Here is a 24414-nt window from a genome sequence, read left to right as displayed (position 1 = left end):
ATCAGATCTCCTTCACCCCCAATCCTGGTCTAACACACCTGCAGACTTTGGGGACAGATCCTTCAGTGTGGCAGCCCTCCCCCTCTGGACCTCTCTCCTGGCAGAGATCTGCAACACTGCGTCACCAACACAACTGCAAAGGTACCGATATCTGGTACATTTCTGCCATCCTCGACAATGTTTTGCTGTCATTATATTCTGTTCATGTATTATCACCATGTGTAAAGGGTCCTTGGGTCCCTTGAAAGGGTCCCTTAACTTTTATATCAGTTATTTTCCTAATTATTATTATGATTATGATTAATGCATGTTTGTGTATGAATGATTTTGCGTGTGCGTGTGTGTGTGGGGGTTTGAATGTGCGTGTGTGTGTGGTGGTTTGAATGTGTGTGCGTGTTTTGTGGGATTTCGAATGTGCATCTTGGTACTTATTTGTGTTTTGTACTGTATTTGTTTATTTGTGTGTAGGCGTAAGTCATTCTAAGGGTGTGTGTGTGTGTGTGTGTGTGTGTGTATGTGTTTTGTGTAAACCTGCGTGTGTGTGTCTATGTGTTCTCTCGGCTGGTAACTACAGCAGCAGCTTGTGACAGGGAGGTCAGCCCGGTTCCCCGGTGAGCCCGGGATACTCCGTGCAGCCGCACAAACAAACAGAACAAACATTTCAAGGAAAGAGAGTGAATTGAGATCCGTTAGCTCTGGAGGGGGCGTCGGTGTTGTTCCGCTGGTGTAGCTCACTCGCCCAAACACGGACCAATTTACCGGAGGAAAATTGTGCTGTGGTTGAACAAAAATAAAAAAAATAAATAAATAAAAAGCAGACCCAGAGATCAGGGTTGTGTGTGTGTGTGTGTGTGTGTCTATGTGTGCATTCGTGTGCGCCTGTGTGTGTGAGGCTGTGTTCTCCACACACCCCTTTCGCTGCCTAGCACATCCAATCTCGGAGAAAGAGCCAAAACAAACATGTTCCGTTGTCTTCTGCTGCCGACGGAGCAGCACCGCACTTCTGGTGGAAACATCTCCACCAGCAGCAGCCGCCGCCGCAGACGCCAGCGCTGCGGGGATATCAGACGCAGCGGCTGGTAGAGTCAGATACGACACGCATGAATATTCAAGGCAACGTCCTTGTGGACGTCCAAGGGTGGAAATAATTCGGAGGCCAAATAGGGACGCGCACGGAGAGTGGCGTCCCCGCGGCTACACTCCAGCAGTCGTTTGATCGCTCGTGAATGGATGACTGGCCATCAACAGAATGCTGTTGGGGGGCGTCACTTTGGAAAGGAGAAGAAAAAGACCCCTCCACTCGCCACCAAAAAGAGGCACACAAATCGAAGATGCAGAGTGAAGCACTAGATAATGGTCATCCTCTTCCTCTTTTAGACGGCATCATCAGCCAATTATTTATCGTCTTTTCAGTGTGTAAAGGGCTGACTTGAATCATCATCCATTCACCAGATATTATTTATATCGTAATCAATTAGGTTTATTAAGTTATTTTGATTTATTCAATGGTCTATTTCTGTCTTATTTACCACGGAGCATTTTTCAATTTGAAAGCTGGAGTGTTTTATCTTCCTTGAGAAATGAATTCTAAATGGTTGCGGCTGGCTAATTGCTTTCCAACAGAACAGTGAGGATGGATTTGAAAGAAAAAATAAACAAATGACTTTGAAAACTTATAGAAAACAAAGTACTTTTATGAATCCTCAAGGTCAAACCAGGTAAAAGCAGTCCTTTGTAACGAGTCGAAAAATTTGAACACCAAAGATAATACTTTTGCCTGTGGGTATAAAAAAAAAAATTAAAAGATTATTTTTCGCATATCCAAATTATATCTTATAAATACACAATAACATCCATGAATTGATAAATAACCAGAAAGTACCTAAATTAATAAATAATAAAAAAGATTTGCCTATATGAGTCATAACACCAAGTCCTCATTGACTCGGGGGTTGTGTAGTCCATAAACTGATACTCCTAATGATAAGCCATTCTTTTTGACTTGCTGTCACCACAATACGGACACACTCAATGTCAAAGGCAATTTTATGGTCCACGTTTTGCACCTCGATGTGGCCATTTTTAAACTCCCCCAATGTGATGTAGGATGTGCACTGTTTTCCCTTTTTGGTTCCCACCAGCTTCTCGCCCACCTCCAGAGCCCCACGGTGGAGAATGTCGTTCTGCCGATCGTCCGACCCGGTGATGATTTTGATTTTGTTTATTTTGGTCGACTTGTTGAAGACGATAACAAAGAAGTCTCCGGTGGAGGGAGGCTTCCCCCAGAAGTACTCGTCTATGCTGCTGTAGGCCTTGGTGGCGTCGTAGTTCTCAAACACGTTGATGTTCGTGTACAGACTGGCCGGAGGGTTGTCCGGTATGTCTATGGAGTCTTCCTCAAAGTCGTCGTCCTTCAGCTTGTTCTCGGCCCCTTTGTAGGAGGAGTAGTAGCCCATGTGCTGGAACAGCGAGGGCTTGAAGCGGATCACGTCCTTCTGGGCAAGCAGGCCCCTGAAGTGAATCAGGAGCCAGTCGCACGGCATCTCCTGGTAGAACATGAGCAGGAAGTGGGCCAGGCGTGGCAGGTCTCTGGAGTGGTAGAGCTTCCCGATGTAGCCCAGCTTGGAGAACTCCAGCATCACCCAGTAGGATCCTTCCCTGGAGGTGATCACCTTCTTCAGGGAGGTCAGGAAGTTCCTGGAGCAGCGCACGTCGTCCTCCAGCATCATGTAGAAGTCGGAGAGGTTTGTGCAGAAGTTGAGGAGGAAGGCGTAGTCTACGTTCTGTTTGGAGCGGAACCGGACCCGGTCTTCCGGGTCGTTGTAGTTCCTTTTGAGGCCGTCTAGAGACGGGTAATACTCCTCCGGAGCCTGGATGACCAGCAGGCGCCCTGCTATGATGTGGTGGGCGAACTTCCTGGTGATTTCTTGCACTAGGTTCTCGCACCACACCAGGTCAAAGTCGGCCAGGTGGACCACCACCACAATCTCCTTCAGCTCCTCGTAGCTGGACTGATCGAAGATGGACTTGATCGTTTCCAGCAAGTAGTTTCCTCTTTTCCTCTTGACCGATGAGAGACCGATGGTAAGATACTCTGTAAAAAAAAAAAAAGAGGAAAAACATTTACTGATGACGACGAAGCTATGTCAAAATTGCTTGTCAACAGTTCTTAAAAAGAAAAATACTGGTTTAAAATGTTATACCAAATAAAACCGGTTTCATTTTATTCAAGCATATAAGCAATAATATTAAAGGTTTTCATAACCGGCCAAAAAACAACAATAACAACAATTCCAGTTAAATTATGACGACATTTAACTTTTTTAAATGGTCAAAAAAATAACTAAACATACTCTTGCGATTGAGAGGCGTCCCGGCCAGATAGCGATACGTCACGTTGATGGTTCCGGAGAAATTGGTGAGTTCCCGAAAGGTGTGGCCGTATCGCTCTGAGGTGGTGGGGTGCGCTGACGATTCCCGGAGTTGCCTCTTGTCCTCCTCCTAAAGACAGAGGGACAACAGCATGGTGACTTACTAAAGGGTCATGTTTAGTACTCCGACTCCGTAGTCCGTAATCCGACTCCGTAACTACGGAGACCCCCTCGAGCATTCGAAGTTCTCCGTCGGGATGTCGGATACGCAATGCAACTCGCCGCCCGATCGATATTATATTATGACTACTAACCATGTTAATAGTGTTGTAAATAAACTTCCAAAGCTGTTCAATTCTTATTTGGTGTTTTTTTGGTAAGTAAACAATGCACAAAGTAAATAAGGTGTAGAATCAAACCGGAGAAGTGGTTCCGGAAATGATTTTGTTAGAGGACCAATCACAGCCCTTGCCGTCTCCGTTGCGTCGACGGATATTTAAAAAATATTGGATGCGCACGTAAGCTACGGAGAGGGTCTCGGACAGGCTCTCCGGCTACAGAGAGGGCTCTCTGTGTCTACGTACAGCACTTAACAGACTATAAACCGGCCTTTACCCAACCGTTTATAGCTCTGAAACTTCCTTAATTTATGCCTGGAATATAAACATATATACAAATGTCCCAGTGAACATATACACATCACAACACACATTGTTTAGTAGTCGTGATGATTCTTGGCTTTAAATGTACTATAAATCATTAGGAAGTCTTTACATTTATGAGACCTTTCAAATTTTTAAAATGACTATTTTATTGTGACAGAAAATATTCTCAGTCAGCCACCTCCTGAGGGCAGGAGGTGGGGAGGGAAACAGTCTTCTAACTTGTCAGGAACAGCCTTAATGTTTTTTGGTGTTCTGTGCTCTGGGAAGAAGATCCTTAAAATCCTTCTGGGCAGTTTGTGAAACCAAACGCACAAGACTTTAAATGGGCCACGAATGTGCAGAAGACACGAGCTACCTCTTAATAATTCAAACGACAAATACAGATAATGTGTTTGTGTTTGACGAAACCCCGCACACCGTGTGGGGTTTCGTCATGAATAAGAAATAAATCCTCAGCATGATTCCAGCTCGGGAACGTATTCTGAAAATGTAAACATGTTTTTTTGAAAAAATGTTTTTGGTATTTTGTTAATGTGTACTATTTACTCAAACAAATATAATTCAGTTTTAGGGTCAAATTCATGAACAGATTGGAATAACCATCTGTTAATATTTTTTTCTGCGGTACTTTGAGCGTATCGTTCTTGCTGTGGTTTTCACGGAAACATCTGTTCGACGTTCTATTTGACCGTTGTTGTTATTACCGTCGATTGCTAATCGATTGATTTTGAAAAGCTAATCACCAGAGGTGCCCCGTTATCGGGAAAAAAAATCATTCTTGCCCTTGGAACGTTATCGTCCAATCAGGATCAAGCGTTCAACAATGCAGTGGTATAACGTCCAATAGAAAACCTGCTGACCAGCACGTATCCGTCCTCGATATAGAGGTTGAGGAAGAGGAGGAAGGTGATGAGGAAGCCGAGGAAGGGGATGGTGGAGCGTTTCCGAAGACACCTCATCTTGTCCAGGGACTTCCACACCAGCCTCATGCTGGTCCGACTGTCAGCGGAACCTGCACAGGACGCACAGAGAGCGACACACATCAGACCACATCATCGTTCCCCAAAGGACCCCCATCGTCACTTAAAGGGGCCCCTGTGTCGCCACCAGCCCGGAGACTGTGATAAGCCATTGGACTGATCCACCCAGACCGTCGCGCTTCTGAATAGCTGCCGAATGTGGGATTCATTCAGTTCCCCCCACGCTGCCAGTGTTTGGAACAAAGATGGCCGCTAGGTCGCTTATTTATTATCCGCACTTCCAAGATTTTGTAATTAGCCGATATATCGGCAAATGACAGCAATGGAAACACTGTGTGTAATCGAGGCACAAAACAAGTACATTTGGTTCAATATGTTTCCCAAAACAGATTTCTGATTTCCGATCCTCATGGTACTGGTATTATCTAATAGAACGTACAGTGATCAAACCAAAAATGCATTTAGTTTAAAAAACAAGTTTGTCCAGGTATTTACACACAGACATCGATAGCCTACAGAAACACTATAATGCAAAAACAATATAATTAGAGAAACCAGGGTTCGCTTGAGTTTTTTGTGTTAGTTGTTGGTTTATTTTTATTTCTTCAGATCAACATGCTAATATGTGGCATTGCAGCAGCAGCCCAGAAGACACCTAACGGAATACTAACCAGCTCTAAGCTCAGCTCAATGTCCACACATACCCTCATCGATTACGTGCACCGCCCCAACCGCCCCACCTGGGACCTGGATCGTCAATAAACCTTTTTGCACGGAAAACTGAATACAACATATCCATCCACCAGTCCATTCTCATCACAATCCCCTACCTATACTTTCTTGTGGGGAAAGCAATTACTCACCTAATAAGCAGTTTTTTTTTTTTTTGCTATTCAGCATTGAAACTATGCATTCAGCCGACACGGTAGCTCTGTGCGTTCATTATAGCTCTACGCGGCAGGAATAAACACGGCAGCTTTGAAGATAAAAGGGTAGGCAATAGAGGTTGTGTACGAGTGCCCGCTTGGAATTACCCCTTGCAAGTGATGCTGGTCAAGGACAGCCTGCACGCTTTCTAAACCATGGAGCTCTCTCTTCACATGTGCACGAAACACGTTTTCCTCTCCCTCTCTCCCTCTCTCTCTGCCTCAAGGGTAATCACAGCAGTTCTCTTAATTAGTGGAAGGTGTTACATTTTCGGACAATTAGCAGAAACACCATTACCAATAGCCAGTGCTTTGTCACTCTGTAGTGTTTTATGCTTTGGTTCCATATCTCCTCCTCGGATAGTGTAGACCTCTTCTGTGACCGGATGCAGAAGGAGGATGAGGGGAGGTGGGGTAAGAGGAGGAGGAGAGGTGGAGGAAGACAGGTGGAGGAGGAATAGGAGCAGGGTAGGAGTAGGAAGAGAGGTGGAGGAGGAATAGGAGCAGGGTAGGAGTAGGAAGAGAGGTGGAGGAGGAGGAGGAGGAGGAGGAGGAGGAGGAATAGGGGGTGGAGGAGTAGGAAGAGAGGAGGAGGAGGAAGAGGAGGAGGAGGAGGAGGAATAGGGGGTGGAGGAGTAGGAAGAGAGGTGGAGGAGGAGGAGGAGGAGGAGGAGGAGGAGGAGGAATAGGGGGGTGGAGGAGGAGGAAGATAGGTGGAGGAGGAGGAGGAGGAGGAGGAGGAGGAGGAGGAGGAGGAGGAGGAGGAGGAGGAAAAGGGGGGGTGGAGGAGTAGGATGAGAGGTGGAGGATGAGGAGAGGTGGAGGAGGAGGAGGAGCTGTGGAGCAGTAGGAAGAGAGGTATAGGTTGAGGATGAGGAGGAGAAGGGGTGGTGAAGAAGGAGGGGGGGAGGCAGCAGAAAGGGGCCATCGAGATGGGTCAGCCGGAGAGACGTGCCCATGCATGGCGATGAGGAGAATCATTAGGACCACCCCGGGAGGTTTTCCAAGCCGTTGGTCATCGACCAAGAGGAGAAATAACTGTGTACCGACTGTACTCAATAGCAGGTTGACTAGCTCTCAACAGGGTGTGGGTGTGGCAGAGAATGCATCGATGTTGGATCCGGGCCAAGCCAGCCAACAGTACAACAAGGTTGTTGTTGTCAACACTTATGATGTAAATGTATGCGCAGTCACTGTCTGCATTTTCCACCCTCGTATTGTAGTAATTTCTTTGGCCCATTTTCCCCATTAATTGTGGGCATGTATTTATACCTGTTTTCACTACTCTTCCGTTTTTCCTTGTTTCTTTGTTTAAATGGCAAATGGACTGCATTTATAGAGCACTTTCTAACCTGTGCCACTGTGTGCGTGCATATGTCAGTGTTAAATACTCTTGGCGGCTCCCAGCCGACAACGTCTGCGCTCTGTTTACACGGAAGGTAAATGCAAGCGCAACAACAGTACAACACCACATGTACACCCAATCAAGCTGAGTGAAACGAGAAACAGACCATGATGAGATGATGCGATTGGGTTCTCCGGGAAAGAACGGGGACTGTTTGGCGTCTCCGTTTGTGTGTCAACGTGTTTCCAGATAACGTGCGTCAGTCTAGAGTGCGTCTCTGCTAATGTCAGCAGAAATGCACTTGCGTGGGGGGATTCAGTCAGTGGTTTGTGCTGGTACAGTGTTTGTGAATGCATCAATTTGGGCCCATGTAGTACTTTGCGCGAGCAGGCTTATTGGCAGTCAGTAAATATTCACTTCCTACCCGGAATTATGGGCAGTATATATGCGATTTATGTGAATAAGCAATTTGACCATTTTCTGCCAATCCTAATGGTCAATATAAATATCGGAATTTCAAATATTTTTTGTGCACGAGAGAGAGCTAATGTCGACGTGTTGCACTTCGGTGTTAAACACACACTTCGGTGGGTGTGTGCAAGCAACTGCATGCGTGTTGAAAGGTTTATTTTTTATCTTATCTAAGGTTGAATAGGGACGAATACAGAAACATAGACAAGCATCATCCGATGTTTGCATCATAGTGTTTCTGGCCAAAGCAAATTTACAACACTTGTTTGCAAGTGTGTTAGCGCACGTTAGTGTTGATGCTTCAGATCTACGGGCTAATGATGATGATGTCATTCTGGGGATGTCATTCAGACCCCGGTACACCTACAGCCTCCAGCACGGCTGTAAACTAATCAACACAGCTAGGAGAAATTGCAAAAGAGAGCTCATGAAAAACAACCTTGGTGTTCACAAAAATGAATAGATTACGGCCCTAACATCTCTGCCGAGAAAACAGAAGATAAAAAAAACTAAACGGCTGCCCTGCAAAGCACAACATAATGAATCGACTCATTTAAATGCCAGCGGGGAAGCGTGTGATAGAGGGAGTAGGAATAACGAAGAATGAGAAAAAGTGAAATGCTTAATGCCGAGACGTGTTCCATACAGCCGCACCTTATTGTTTAATTCAGAAATCAAAGAAACAACCGCGCAGAAACGAGTCCCACCGCCCCCCCCCCCCCCGTCGCAATCTGAATCTCTGACACTTAAATTTCTATTTAGCAGCAGACGGTTCCTTGGAAGGCGGGCGTCTGGGCCGGGCTTAATAGAGGGAAATCTAGACGGCGGGGTGATGCAGGCCCAGAACGCCAGAGAGAGGGGCGGATTAATAAAAGGGGCCGCAGAAAGCAATTCTCCCACATTTCATCTTGTTATCTGTTTTACATTATTTCCCCCGGGCTGCCTGCACCTTACAGATATACAGCGCCGCGAAAATAATCAATTAAGTCTGCAGATTTGCCTGGATTCAGCAGTTGCTTTGTGGCAGGTCTTCAACCACCGTGAATGGATTTCCACTCCTCGATTAGCGGAGGCAAGTCGGGGAACACAGGGTCCTTTGTTGATAACCAAATTGCGCCACAGCTACGGGGAATAATAAATCCCTTTATTATGAAACGGCTGTTGTGTTAATGATTTCAATTGGTCAAACACTTCTTTATCGTTCCCCAAATTCCTACAGCCGCTCAACAAAGGAATCCTGTCGTGTGTAGAGGCTAATCGGCCCTTGTTAGATATCCGAGCGCTTTAGTTTAATCTATGAATAACCCTTGTTATGGTTTAACGAGGCAGTGTTGGGGACGGGGCTGATTGAAGTGGTTCGCTCAGAGTTTTATCGTGTCATTTCCTATTCAGTCTATCACTCTTCGGGACAGCGGTTATCCAGGCAATATGGCGAGGTGTTTCTAACCGGTTCGGACCCGTACAGACATGTAACACAGTCACACTCACACACATTCAGACACACACACACACAAAGAAAAGTTCAAGCACAAAAACACACACAGAGACCTCATAATAGAAGATGCACGCACGCACGCACGCACGCACACACACACACACACACACACACACACACACACACACACACACACACACACACACACACACACACACACACACACACACACACACACACACACACACACACACACACACACACACACACACAAACTCAAAGGACACACTAAGGTATTCGCCGTTTGTTTTGAGCGGTGGTTCCAGCTGTGTTCTGCAGGCCCCCTGCCTGTTGTGCTTCCAAACTCCAAATTGTTGTGGTGCCGACTAGGCCCCCAGGGGCCCCAGGGGCCCCAGGGTGCCAGCATGGCCCCAGCCCCGGTCCTAACAGACGTACCGAGACACCCCCGCCGATGCGCCCCCACATCCCATCACTGCTGACAGCCGCCTGGGCTCACCCACTACCGGGGAGAGAGATGGGGAGGGAGAGGAGAGGGAGAGGAGAGGGAGGGAGGGAGGAGAGGGAGAGGGAGGAGAGGAGAGGGAGAGGGAGGAGAGGGAGGAGGGAGGGAGGGAGGGAGGAGAGGAGAGGGAGGGGAGGGAGAGGGAGGAGAGAGGGAGGAGGGAGGAGAGGGAGAGGGAGGAGAGGAGAGGGAGAGGAGAGGGCGAGGGAGGAGAGAGGGAGAGGGAGGAGAGGGAGGAGAGGAGAGGGAGAGGAGAGGGAGAGGAGAGGGAGAGGAGGGAGAGGGAGGGAGGAGGGAGGAGGGAGGGAGGGAGGAGAGGAGAGGGAGAGGAGGGAGGGGAGAGGGAGGGAGGAGGGAGGAGAGGGAGAGGGAGGAGAGGGAGAGGGAGGAGAGGAGAGGGAGAGGAGGGAGAGGAGAGGGAGAGGGAGGAGAGAGGGAGGAGGGAGGAGAGGGATAGGGAGGAGAGGAGAGGGAGAGGAGGGAGAGGAGGGAGGAGGGAGGAGAGAGAGAGGAGAGGGCGAGGGAGGAGAGAGGGAGAGGGAGGAGAGGAGAGGAGAGAAAGAGAAAGAGAGAGAGAGAGAGAGAGAGAGAGAGAGAGAGAGAGAGAGAGAGAGAGAGAGAGAGAGAGAGAGAGAGAGAGAAACGTAGAGGAGAGTGAAGGGAGAAGGGCAGAGAGTGTTGGAGAGGAAGAGGGAAACTGTAGAGGGACAGAGGGAGGGAGGTGAGGGATGGAGGATGAGAGCAGGAGAAAGGGAGAGAGGGAGTGAGAGATGAAGAGCGATGAAGAGAGAAGAAAGCATGATGTGTTCCCTAGGGATACTCGAGTCCAAGCTGTCCGTTCTCCACCAGCCTACCCCAGCCACCCCCACCGCCCCGGGGGAGCGATCAGAAGCCTGGTGATGACGTAAAATCCAGCTGTTGCCCCCCCAGGGGAGACCAGTGTGCAACACAACACCCTTTGGAGCAGGGTAGCTCTGAAAAACGACTCGCCTGCCTGCTAGACCGACGCAAAGAAACCATTCGTTTTCTGAGAGAAAAAGAAACTGAATGAAAGCTTTCCGCTGTGTACTGCTGTTGTCCGACCGTGTTGACGACGGTCATCGATGGCAGACGATGTTCTTGGTATGCAGGGTTAGGAAACGATGAACTTTAACGATTAGCTCACGTTCACTTGTGCGTGTAGTCAGTACAGGAGTGCTGATTATGTACCTCTATGTATTTCTTCATTGTGTGAGCCTATATGTCTCCCAGTCCCTGCTTGTCATCTTTGACTTGTCATATATGTTTATCGTGGTGTACGGTGACTTAAAATACATGGTGGCATCAAATTATATAAATTATACCATAAATGTGTCTTTGTTATAATACATTAGTGATAAACTTTACCTTTCAGGGATCAATAAAGTGCATCATAATCATAAAGGTCCCTTTCCCCCACCCCTGTTTTGGAGGCCTTTCCGTTTCCTTCTGTGACCTGGGGGACATTATTCAGCAAGGAGTGAGGGCCTCATTCTGTGTTGTAGACGATGGGAGAGGAGATGGGGAACGAGGATGTTGGATCCATCACCACCACTCACAGCTCTCTTTATTGCCCGCAGCACCAGTAGGCGCAGGTGGTGCACGAAATGCGAAAAGGGGCTCCTGATGAATTATTGAGCATGTGTCTCCCACTGATGCCATCTTTAGAGCAATCAGGCATCAAAGCGCCTAAACACTGCGGCTCCTCTCTCGCTGCCTCGCCGGCGCTCCGCAGCACCCTGACGGCTCAGCTCCGGGCGTCGACGTAACGTGATTGTGAAGAGGTTCTTCTTCAAAGCAGCCTTGGCGTTTTCCCCCCCCCCCCCCTCGTCTGATTTCCATTTTTCGGTCGGCTCGGAGAAGCGCGGTTAGTGTGTATCATCACAAAACTCGGGATTCTGTGTAACACACTAACGCGAGGCAACGCGCTAACCAGACAGACGCTACTACAAGGCTGACGCTACTACCAGGCTGAGGCTACTACCAGGCCCACGCTACTACCAGACTGAAGCTGCTACCAGACTACCAGGCCGACGCTACTACCAGACTACCAGGCCGAAGGTACTACCAGACTACCAGGCCGACGCTACTACCAGACTGCAGCTACAACCAGACTGACGCTACTACAAGACTACCGGGACGACTCTACAGCCAGGCTGATGCTACTACCAGACTGACGCTACTGCCAGGCCGACACAACTACCAGACTGACGCTTCTACCAGACTACCAGGCCGACTCTACTACCAGGCTGATGCTACTACCAGGCCGACTCTACTACCAGGCTGATGCTACTACCAGGCCGACGATACTACCAGGCTAATCTCGATTCAGAAGTTACGCCTTGGGATTCTAACACGTTTACACCAGGCAAACGCTAGGCTAATGCTATGTCCAGGCTGTCAAACAGCGTTGCCTCAACCTTGGAATTCCATTGAGTGCCGAGCTGTCCCCCAGAGCAATCACAGGCTGTAGCGTGCTCGTTCAACACCTGCCCTACCTCCCCGTAGCACTGGCTGTGATATCTTAGTCAGAGACACGTAACCACGGGCAACCTCAGACTGACTGCTATTGGACGAAGACAGAGTGGCTCTTAGCCTTGCTTAAGCTAGTAGGTACGCCAGGCGAAGACATCTCGCAATGTTTATTTTTAAGGTCAAGTGGGTGAGACACCGTGGAGGTTTTTTTTCCCGCCTGCTCTGATGACGGCGACGGCGCTGGCGGTCGGTGGGCGGCGGGCGGCCGGGACAGGAGCTTAATGAGGCGTGAGGAATGATCTATTCGTGGGCAGGCCTCTCCCAGGCTGCCCGGAAGCAGTTAGCACCCTGACCCAGATTAGCACACGACGCGCGGGGGGAGGGAAGGAGACGGACGCCTCTGATACTACTGAGAAAACACTCCTGACAAGTGGGTATCCTCCACCCCGACAGCGTATCGCTCCCATCTCCCTCTCTCCCTCCCTTCCTCCCGTCCCTCCCCCGTCCCTCCTCCCCCCTCTTGTGAGGAGTGCGCCTCCGGTGTGGATTCAGACATGCTGGCTCTAATTATTACCAACGTGCGCGAGACAAGGCGATTAGCATCGGAGGCTCCCTGACTCCCCCCAGGGTGAAAGGTATTGGCTCCGGTTCTTATTTCAGTGGGTTCCTGTGTGAGTGCGTGCGTGTCTATGTCGTGCGCAGACCTCTCTCTGGTCTCTCCCAGCACTCGCTCTCTCTCTCCCTCTCTCTCTGGTCTCTCCCGGCACTCGCTCTCTCTTTCTCTCTCTCTCGCTCGCGCTCTGCGCCTGACGTCAGGAGTCATAAACGTATGGCCCCGCGCCCCCCCGAGGACAGAGCATTAAAAGCCCAGATGAATGTCTTTGTGTGTCCGTGTTATTGAAAAATAGAAAGGGACTGGGCAGCGAGGCTCCGGGCATCAGAGGAATTGGCAAAAGTGAAAAGAGCCCAGTGTCCGTGTGCCTATCTCTGTGTGTGTGTGTGTGTGTGTGTGTGTGTGTGTGTGTGTGTGTGTGTGTGTGTGTGTGTGTGTGTGTGTGTGTGTGTCTGTGTGTGTGTGTGTGTGTGTGTGTACGTGCGAGTGTGTACGTGTGTTTGCTTACGTGTGTGTGTATGTGCTCACGTGTGTGTGTGTGTGTGTGTGTGTGTGTGTGTGTGTGTGTGTGTGCAAGGGAGTGTGTGTGTGTGCGAGTGAGTGAACGAGAGTGTGTGCGATCCCCCCCCTCTACGTGGAAGACACCACTAGAAGGGGCCCAGACTTCTCTCTGCCTTGAAAGCACTTAAGAGTCGCCAAGGTCAGCCGCTGGTCAAATCTGTGAAATGAGAAAACGTCGGACGGGCCAAGGGTTCCGACGGCCGATAACACGAGAATGCACTATCTCCTCCTTCCACATTTAGCGGTGGGGGGGCCGTCCTCCTCCGCCAGAACCCCTTTCAGAGGGGGCTGTGTATTGGGATAACACAACGGGGGGGATGGCCCAGTTTTACCCGCCGTGTCCCACCCCCCCCCCCTACCCCCCGGGGAAGGAGATAGCTCTTAGGGGATGAGTTACACAGAGTGGACACGGCTGAGGAGTTGAAGGCTAACTTTGAGCGTACGATTTGGATTTTGTGATTACTTAACAAGATTAAATCAAGTCACCTGAAATAAGACGGCCGTGAAACCCTCCCCCCCCCCCCCCCCCCCCCCCCCCCGCCCCCTTCCCCTGCAAATAAATGCAATACTCGAGAGAAGTTCGGCTATTGTTTCTGTCGACAAATGTCATCGTTTTAACGTTATGAACTACTTTACTTTGGATTTGGGCAACATCGTGGATTTTGACGGAATTGTAGAAAATTCAGGTTGTCACAGTGAAATAATGACACAGGATCCATTTATAATGATGCCACATATAAGTTCAAAGCATTTAGCTGTTGACGTTTCTTTCTAAAGACTTTGCACAAATGTCGTCTCACAAATCTGCCTTTAGATTAATACATAAAGTCTGATGGCAGACGAGTTTAATATGGGAGAACGCTGCGTTTCACGGTTTTTCGCATCATATTTGTTCGACCAATCACATTGCTGGAGGCAGGGATCTGTAAGTACGTGATTGGCCAACACAAACTCACCCAGAAGTGGAAAACTGTAAAAAAGCGTCTATAAAAGGTTTCAAATGGTGGAGACTGGCCACTGTAGAACTTTACCTATTAAAGTGGATGAAGCTGATGAAAGCTTGAGTCACTCGCGATAATTGGTTTTCTTCGGTGCAACATCTCCGTAATGAAACAGGAAACAAGGTGTAAATCCAGCCCATGCCAATTCTGCCTGACTGTCTCTCCCCACAAGTTCTGCTATGACAAAGGACTGCTGGATCCAGCCTTAGAAACAATGTTATGGCTGCTCCCTCGGCATCAAACAGGGTCAAACTATTTGATTTGCCTCAAAGCCCCGAGTCCATTATCTGTGTGTCTGATCCCTTCTTTGTCTGTTCCATTCTCTAATTCGCTGATCAGAATGTCCCTGCTGTACTCTGACAATAACATATCCAAAACGGATTGATGCACCTCGTTGACTTCATAATCCCAGCCGACAATTACCTAATTGTCTCCTCCTTGTACGAAAAAACAACAACTTAATATGCGTATCACATTGCAAGTGATGGCAGGGATTAGTCAATGTGCTGTGCTGCTCCCATAATAATATGCACGGATTTTGTGGTGCAGACTTTACAAATTATAGCATTGAAATTCATCAATACAAGTTGTGGCTAACAATAATCTCTGATCACATTAGTCTAGCGAATCCATCACATTTAGTTGGATGTATAGCAAATCCATCAATCATGGGTATTGAATTACAAATAAAAGTTCCCAGGTTGACATGCAGGAAATTGATAAGGCAGGGTGAAAATGTGATTGTACTATGATTAGGCGTCTAATGCCGGTCAAAACGCCACTGCAGTCCTATGTTCTTGTAATTCTTTCTCTCTTTTAATCCACTTCCTTGTGCATCTCCTCTGTGCTGTCCATACAGGCACAAAAGTCAATGACATTTATTTTTAAAATATCCAACTTGGGCTAGATTGTCACAACCAAGGTGTTGCAGATATTACGGATCGAAAACGTATACAGTAAAATGTGTAGGGAAAAAATCATTCAAGATCAAATTCATCACCACGCACAGGATTCACAAACGTTTACATCAAGAAGGACTTTTAAGACCCCACACTGTCACATATACAGCCCAGCGACAACATACCATGAAAAAGTGTGGGTTATCTTCTCATCTGCGGTCCAACGTACAACATGTCATCCCTCTCTCTGTGCCGTCCTCACAGGCCTGTCTAAGGAGCCAACAACTTAAAGAATAGCAGTCAGCCAGCAGCAGCCCACAGAGATGTGTGTGGTGCAGTACCTTTGTAGAGCTGCCTCCCATGCCCTCCCTGCAGCCTGACTCCGCCTGTCCGACAGCCAGCGCACCCCGTGTGGAAGTGGATCCGAGCTGTAACAGCATTGACTACCACTCCAGGATGAGACCGGAGAATATCCCACATCCCCACCGTTCTCCCCAGTCTCCACTATGAATATTTGATGAGCCGCGCGCGCGTGCGTGTGCGCGTGTGTGTGTGTGTGTGCGCGTGTGTTTGTGTGTGTATTCGCTTGTGTGTGTTTGTGTGCATGTGTGTACCTGTGCGTGTGCGGGCGTGTGTGTTTGCGTACGTGTGCACGTGGGTGTACATGTGTTCCTCGTGCGTGAGCGCGTGTATGCATGTGCGTGTGTGTATGGGCATGTGTGAGTGTGCATGTGAGTGTTTGCACGCGTGTGCGTGTGTGTGTGTGCGTGCCTGCTTGCGTGTGTGTTTCGGTTTGTGAAAAGGGGGAGCTGGCCAATCACTAAAAGACATTTATATCCAATACCCCTTACTGGGTAGCCTTGGCAGGGGCCCTGGGCTCCACTATCGGGGTAATCAAAAACAAATGTTTCATGGATGAAAAGAAGCTGTCAGAAGGAAAACTGAGGGGAAAATGATACGTGTGTGGCGAAGATTAGACGGCCTTCTTTGGAGAAGGAGTTGCAATTCAGTTCTGATATGCATTCATGGAAATTTCCGTTTTGAGTTTGTTGCCGTTTGATTTTTCTTTCTCACAATCATACACAGCGGCATGATAAAAGCAGCTCCTTTAACGTTGGTGCCTGCCTTTGGGTTAATGTGTGTGTGTTTGTGTCTGCAGATATCCTGCGTGTGACCTGGAATTTTAAATCCCAGTTGTTCATTACTGAGCTATTCTCAGGGTTTAAGCCTGGATACGCGCTCGACCTGAACCGCCTTGTTTCATGTCACGACTAGATGGCCGGAGTGTTCTCCATAAGTCTGTTAGGTCACAGGGTAAAAACCCGACCGGGAACCAAAGCCATGTTACACACTTTGGTCTCCAGGTAAACGACTAAACTGGTGAAAAATGATGAATGAACAGGCTTGGAAAGCTTAAAATAAACGTAACATATCACAGGGGGATGATTTACTTCAAAGCTACTGAATATCTTCAATAAGACCAAAAGTTTGTTAATATACATATCAAGTCAGCTTATGAACAATGTCTTGGAAATTACTCAACATAATTCCAGTAAATGACCTTCTGCTTTCCATTACTTTGAAGGTATATCTCACCAAAAAAAACACAGTTAATGCAAGCAAATAAAATAGTGAAATAGTATACAATAACCAGGGTAGTGGTTTAAATAAAAAGGTGAAGAAAACTGCAATTACCCATGCACTGTTGTAGTTTTGTTAGAATAATAATAATCCTCAAAATAGTAGTGCGTGGCAAACAGTGAGCTCATTATATCATAATGTCAATAACATACATACAAAAGACACATAAGGAAGAAAATAGGGTTAAGAAAAACAAAGATGCTAATTACTTTTTGAACGATTTGGAGATAATAGCCGTTTGCTTTAACATCGGTTAATATCAGCACCAAGTGCTGGTCCTAGGGGCTGAACCAATAGCTGCCCGCAGAGCCGCTTAAATCAAAGAGTCGGGCATTAGGTTTCACACCTCACTCCAGACCTCCAGAACAGCGGAAGAACAAACACCTTGCCGACTGAATGTGATCCGACGGGGCCTTCAGTGACCACAGGAGTGGCCCAGGGCTAGGACTATCTGCAATCATTCTGACGGAGGAGAAAATCATGTCCTACGGTTTCATTCATTTTTAATAACATTTCCAATAAATAAAATAAAACATTTACCGAGTCTGCCCCTCCCCCCCACCGTTCTTGGTGCAACCGTGTATTGCTAAAGCACCCGGTTGAACTCCTTAAAACCACCACTGAAATTGCATTTCAGTGACAATCTAAAGCCACAATCAGACAGAGAGAAACAGAGAAACAGAGACAGGGAGAGAGAGAGAGAGAGAGAGAGAGAGAGAGAGAGAGAGAGAGAGAGAGAGAGAGAGAGAGAGAGAGCAAGAGAGAGCAAGAGAGAGAGCAAGAGAAAGAGCGAGAGAGAGCAAGAGCGAGAGAGAGAGAGAGAGCGAGAGAGAGAAAGAGTGATAGACCTGTGTCCGTCAGTAATAGGGAAGGGTAAGAGTGACACAGCACAGGCGTAGAAAAGATCTGATCATGTGCTTATTTTATATTTTATGATTGAAGACATAGAAACACAGGTCAAGACCGCTGCCATTGGTTGACTGTAGTGTTGGGTCAGTCGCGAACGATTCGGTCAGAACGAACGAATCCCGAAGGTGAACGACGAGAACTGATTCCCAAAACAAGAGAACTGATTCTTTTTTTTCTTTTTTTTTTTAATGTCTAACAAAAATATGGTCACGTAAATAAAATATACAAACGAACAGAGCTTCGTCTCCCCGCGACCTTAGACCGATTGAGTCTAAAACGTTCTCATCAATTAAGCCACTAGCTGCGTTTCCATCTCAAAGGTGATGCGAATCTTTAGAAAGTTCGCAAAAAAGTAATTAGAATTAGGTGCGTTTCCATCAAGTGGTTGGAGCGGAATAGGGTGATTACGTTACACGTTGATGTCGGCAGGGTTGCTATGGCCGGTCGTTATGCGGAAATCGGAAAGACTGTCAGTCCTGTGTGTTCAAATTTCGCTATGTCAAAGCTGTTTCGAAAAGTGTGTTTCCATCTCGCATTTTGCGAATTTACTCTCTTTCGCATTTCTCAAAAACCACCTCAAGCGAGCGGATAAACCTTTTTGCGAATTAGAGGATTTTTATGCGAATTTTGGTGTTTCCATCATCGTTTACTGATTCGATACTTCAAAGTTCGCATAAAATCAGGGGGATGGAAACGCACCTAATGAGAGCAGTTAGCAATCGCGTTGCCATGGCCCATGGGTAAACAAATGATAAGGCACCACCGCACATGTTAACTAACAAACGCTGTAGGCTTCAATATCATGCAAGATATATGTTTTCTTTTTCTTTTGTTGTACATCACAATTGCATGCTTTAGTATTGTTTTTACCTACCATTACGAGTCTCGTTTGGTCTAGTTGCTAACGTGCTTCACTGCTTATTAGTGCTACTTGGAAGATGCCATTTAATTCTTAATGCACCCCATTATGTATTAAGTATATTTATGAAAAAAATGGCACGTATGTGCTTTATATATATGCTTAATATTTACACTTAACCTGGGTAATTTCTCCAGAACATTAGAAAGTAGTAGGCTACATGCATGTTGATTAAGATTTATTCCATAATTTCCGCAAATGACCTAACAGACCATCTGACCTAACGAACTAATCAAACGAATGAATCAAACAAACGAACAGATCGTGATAGTGAACAGAACTGAAAGAACTGATTCCCGGAAAAAGAATCGTTTTGCCCATCCCTAGTTGACTGGCTTCTAAGTAAAGCTAACTAGATCCTGTTTTCAGGAATTTTAATGGTGTGTTTATATATTTTTCACAGATAAAATAAGAACGCAGTAAATGTTGCACCAGACCACCAGTATAACAATTGCACTTTAATTAAAACACGTTCACTGACATTTACTCTGGAAGCTAAAGACTCACACATTTTCCGGAGAATATGACATTGGCAAATTCCTTGTTTGACTCTTTCTTTTCATCCGTGCTAAAATAAATTAACTTTATTTTTCGGTCAAAGGAGAGAGTAAGGATAGTTGTCCAAATAAGACTAGAAATGCAAAAAACAGCAGCAACTATCTGTTGATGGACGCCTTATTTTCACACTGTATTTATTTATACATTTAGTCTATTAAGGAATTATGCTTCACATGGAGATTACTACAGTGTACAAATTGTAATAAATACTCTTTTTCTAAAACGGAGCAACAAGATTTCCCTTTCGAAGGTTGGAGCCTTTGATGTTTTAACAGATTTTTTTGGATTTGAATAATGTTTGAAACCACAATTACGCTTGAGTTGAATCTGTCAGGGCTGAGATGCCCCTTTGCCTTTGAAGTCGTCTGGCTCGCCTCAGGTGGGAGCGGCCCCAACTTAGCGAAAAAAAAAGCAAAACTTTGTTTGTTTCTGCGCCTGGGGTAGGAACTCAACCAACTGGCCTCCTCTGATCTGCCAGAGTAGGCTACGCATCACACATACAAAGGAAAAAAACAACCAAACGCATGTGCAGTCTGGGAAAAAAAAGAAAAAAGAGTGTGAGATGGAAAACCACAAAAGAACACCCTGCTAACACACCAACGCTTGTCCAGTTTGTGGAAAACCACACACTGTGAATTCAAACCGAAAACACATTTCCTCCAAATTTTTGAGAACGGGAAATCAAACATTGATAAACGCTTGTCTGCATACATAAGTCATGAAACAAGAGGAGAGAGACTACCTTTTAGAGGACACCTTCTCCGCCTGACACGGCGGCAGAACACAAAACCAAAACAACCCGGTAACTTTGTGGCTCAGCCCGGCTGCACTAACCACACTGGCAAATACGCATTACAGAAACCCTGGTTCCGTCCTGACCAGCTACACGTCACTCCCACTTTCCTCTCTCTCTCTCTCTCTCTCTCTTCACAATCTTCTCCGTGACGGCACAGAAAGCCGACAAGAAATATACTTAAGGCAGAACCACGCACGCCGCGGACACAGCAATTAAGAGTAAGAATGGGTGACGGCGGGGACGTCAACAACAGCAGGGAAAGACAAAAGACCTGAACTGAACCCATCGTCTCCCGGTGAAAACATCTGCCTTTCACTCTCCCTGACAGGCAAAGCTCCCCTGTTTATTATTCCGTCGGGCTCCACCTTTGGCTCGTTTCCGAACAATTTTTCAAGCTTCCTGTAAAATGAATATGCAGTTGCTTCGAGGTGAATCCATTTGCAAGACAGGATGATAATGAAGAGAAAGTGGTTTAAAAAAAAGCCCCAATTAATCTCATGTAAAAATGCTGCTCCGTGCCGCTAATGAGATGCCGTTTTAATAAGCTACGATGTCGTACAACAAAGCTATTTGGTAAACATTATTGTTTATTTGTCTGATGACTTGCAGGCTATGGAATGGATTGGATTTTATGGGGGAGAAAAAAATAAACAATGTTGTGTGTTATTCACGCACATCAATGTTATAAATATTTCAAATGTATGTTCCAGACAGTAAGCAGATGTTTCAGACCGTTTTTAGGAGCTGCAAATGATTCTCATATTTTAAACACAATGGGATCTCAACAGCTTGAAGTGCCAGCAAACCAACACCAGCGCTGCAATGTATACAACGGAAATCCCACGATTGAATGTCTTGCATGCACACTTAGAAAAAGTCTAATTTAAAAAGTTGCCTCTTCTTCTTCTTCTTCTTCGTCCTCTTCGTCTTATAGTGGAAGAATCCGGAGAAGAAGAAGACGAAGACCAGGCTTCCGAGTCAGATCAAACTTGAGGGCTAATCGTTACACTTGTAAACAGCACAGCTCTCACAAGAACTCAAACGGGTCCGGTATCGACTCCGGGGCCCGCAAAGACAGCTCCTCAGCGGACCGTGCTCTTTGAACATCTTTACTTATTCATCACGGAAGGGGAGAGCGGGGGGACGACTGACACCACTCACAGCACTCCCCCCTCCCCCCCCTTTGGAGCGGCCCTATGAGGGAGGCGGGGGCCCGTTAAAGATGCATGGGGGCACCCGAGAGGTGAGCCCAAAGTTCTCCCGGGATCCTTGTAGGGCTCTCTTCAAATATTCATGCGACGGCACCGGCACACTCTGGCAACACGGGGTAAGTGCAGCCGTTTCCCTCGGTGCTCAGTCTGTATTCAGTGCGTCGTGTGATGTGTGTGTGTGTGTGTGTGTATATGTGTCTGTGTCTATGTGTGTATGTGTGTATGTGAGTGAGTGAGTGAGTGAGTGAGTGAGTGAGTGAGTGAGTGAGTGAGTGAGTGAGTGAGTGAGTGAGTGAGTGAGTGAGTGAGTGAGTGAGTGAGTGAGTGAGTGAGTGAGTGAGTGAGTGGGTGAGTGAGTGAGTGAGTGAGTGAGTGAGTGAGTGGGTGGGTGAGTGAGTGAGTGAGTGAGTGAGCGAACGAGCGTGGTTATTATTGTGTTTTGGATCAAGTTAAAAGAGGAAGTACAACACAAAGTCAACGAATGCATTGCATTCGTAGGTAATGTGGGTGTTCAGCAGTGCTTAGCACAACAGACGTCCTTGCCACTAGAAAACATGGATGAAAGCATTTATCCTCATTAAGCTCTGGTTTAATGCAAAGTATGTATGCAATCCATCCGTCTTTGTTTTCAACATATTAATATGAAAGGGTGATTCATATAAGATGCAACGTTTTCTCGTAGGCTCATCGTCACAGATTAAAATCCCAGGCCATGCGAAAACCACATCCTGTACGCAGTTTTAACTCATCATTTATCAAGGCTTCGGTGAACGTCGACAGACTTTATCTTACTATTTAAAAAAGGCTTAGCGGTTATTGAAATATACAGGCTTATTTGACAGAACATAATCTCAAGCTCAACGGACAAGGTAGGAAAGACGTGATATAGTGCAGAGCCATTTTTGAAACCATTCAACCGAGAGAGCGCCTTCTCTTTTCCTCACGCAGCCGGAAACACAACCTCTGGGATTAGCTGCAATATGTGCTGTCAGGAGGAGAGAACATGTTATTGATGAATCTGCACAAGTGATTAAATGTCCTCATTTAGTCCCTTAATAGCTATTGCTTAACAAAGCCTCATAGTATTTTATGCCAGCCGGCACAAAAGAGCGAACGCGAGAAGGACATTCTATCTACGCAGCAAAATAACCTCAATGACTTCAACTAAAGAGAAAATCACTGTGCTAAATCACAAAAAAAAAAAGAGGGTTGGGTGTGGTGGTTAGGGAGTTCGACTCCAAGGGGAAAGGTACTGGGTTTGATCCCCAATGCCCGCAGTCTGACTGTAGGCCTCATTGAGCAAGATGTCCCGACTCACGACCCTCACCTTCTCCTTAATGAGAAAGTAGAACTACGGATGAAAGCATCGACTCAATGATTAAATACTATTCAATCATAGAATCATGGTTGCTTCCATTATTTCATATATTTATGCTTTCATTTATTAAAACGTAACACAACCCTAAATCGATTGAACCAATCGATATAGGCTGTTCCTATTTAATAAATTGTAAATAGCACTTAAACAAAAAGTGGAAGCAGATTGCGTGAAGAGGCCAAAAAACCAAAGTATATTCAAAAATAATTGTCCATTTGCTGTTGCATTCATTTGCTATCAAGACAACTGGATTGCGCTGCCATTATGTCTGGTTAAGCCCGAGACACAGAGCTCTCTCCGCCATCCTCTGCCAGTATTGTGTTATATTTTGTACATTTTTAAGAGAGTCAATGCATTCCGGGTCCGACGCCTAATAATCCATCAAAGGGAGTTAAAAATAACCGGCTAAGCCCCTTCTCTATGCTCCATTCAGGCCTCAAAGAGGGAAATACGAAGCAAATGACAGTCCGAGCGTACAGTACGGTGAGCGTGTTCTGAGCTGGCTCTACACGCCCACAGGCGCCCCAGGCATGATCCTTTGGACACACCAGTGCGTGGCGATGCTACGGCCGTCCCCGGGAATCCAGCTGTCGTCCAAAGGGGCCCCCAAAAGCCCCCTGATTAGCCTCACTGGGGTTGTCAATCAAAAGGGAAAAAATACCCCGAGGGAAACAAAGAAAGAAATAAGTCGACATGTGGTGGATTCGTTTGGCTTTACGTAGTCAGGAACCACATTTTAAAAGACCTCGGAATAAATTCTGATACAACGAAACAATAAGCGAATAATTTAAGAGACGCGTGAGACAAAAGTATCAGAGGAGACGAGTGAGGGCCCCTCACGAGTCACCGGTGAGCCTCTTGCATTTTTCATTTTTTAAATCCGGCAGTGCTCAGGGGCTCGGCGCTCCATTCAGCCTCACCTGGTCCTTTGTGCCCCACCGGGGTGGAGGACGCACGGCTCGCCGTGTTCAGGCGGAGCGGGGGCGGTGCTGAGCTGTTACCCACGCTGGATCCATAAGCAGCCAGAGTCAGGCTGGCGTCTAAGCGTGTCGGTGGATACATTCACACGCGTGTGCAAAGAATGGAAGCTTTCCTCGCGGCAGAACGCGGTTCCGACTCCAACCTGATTATGAACAAAATAAACTTTAAATAAATAAAGAAATGGGACAGGATAGTGTAGTGGTTACTGGCCAAAGGGTTGTGGGCTCCATCCCTGATGTCCGCTCCAGTCCAAAGTCTACCTGTTAGCATCCTTGAGCAAGACGCCTTCATCCATACCTGCTTCTTGAAGACCCGTGTCTTTCAACGTACGTCACCCGAGCCCCGGGACCCTAGCTTCTGCTTAACGGTGAAACGCTAATAGAACAATCACCAGGCAAGAGATGTTAGCATGTCTTTCCAGAGCACCTGGATAAGTAAAGTAATACCTCTCGTAATAAAAAGAGAGATTAAAAGCTAAATGAACAACGGGGGGCACTAACCACGGGGCTTTAATTCAACGGGCTGCGAGGAACAGGGAGATTTACCACAGCCTTGCAAAGGCCATTCTGCGTTACGGCGCCCCACTTATCAAACTGGGACAGGCGTCTCTCTAACCACACAGTTATCACTCCCGTGAAATCATAAAGCAGAAAATCACCGTCCGTCTGACATTTCGCACGAGGGGGGGGGGAAGCGGGCGGCGGCCGCTCCTCGGCGACTAGGGGGCTGGCATTGGAA

The 24414-nt window shown here is 46.9% G+C and overlaps 1 protein-coding gene across 2 annotated transcripts in view; it reads right to left on the bottom strand.

Annotated features, from left to right (window-relative positions):
• Positions 1–1085: 1085 nt before the first annotated feature.
• LOC130389640 (alpha-1,3-mannosyl-glycoprotein 4-beta-N-acetylglucosaminyltransferase C-like) overlaps positions 1086–24414 on the bottom strand; it is a 68821-nt gene continuing 45492 nt past the window's right edge. The window contains exons 1-4 of one of the 2 annotated variants that reach the window (XM_056599508.1): positions 15469–15593; positions 4897–5048; positions 3354–3501; positions 1086–3094 (exon numbers count right to left, since the gene is read on the bottom strand). In XM_056599508.1, the coding sequence (XP_056455483.1) occupies positions 1938–3094; positions 3354–3501; positions 4897–5025 (1434 nt within the window). In that variant the 5' untranslated portion in view covers positions 5026–5048; positions 15469–15593 and the 3' untranslated portion in view covers positions 1086–1937. Of the gene's footprint in view, positions 3095–3353; positions 3502–4896; positions 5049–15468; positions 15594–24414 lie in introns of those variants that run through there. The other variant, XM_056599510.1, reaches the window with a different exon arrangement.

This window comes from Gadus chalcogrammus, chromosome 9 (assembly GCF_026213295.1).
Source record: "Gadus chalcogrammus isolate NIFS_2021 chromosome 9, NIFS_Gcha_1.0, whole genome shotgun sequence".
NCBI classification, from domain to species: domain Eukaryota; kingdom Metazoa; phylum Chordata; class Actinopteri; order Gadiformes; family Gadidae; genus Gadus; species Gadus chalcogrammus.
This window is presented reverse-complemented; position numbering and strand designations above follow the sequence as displayed.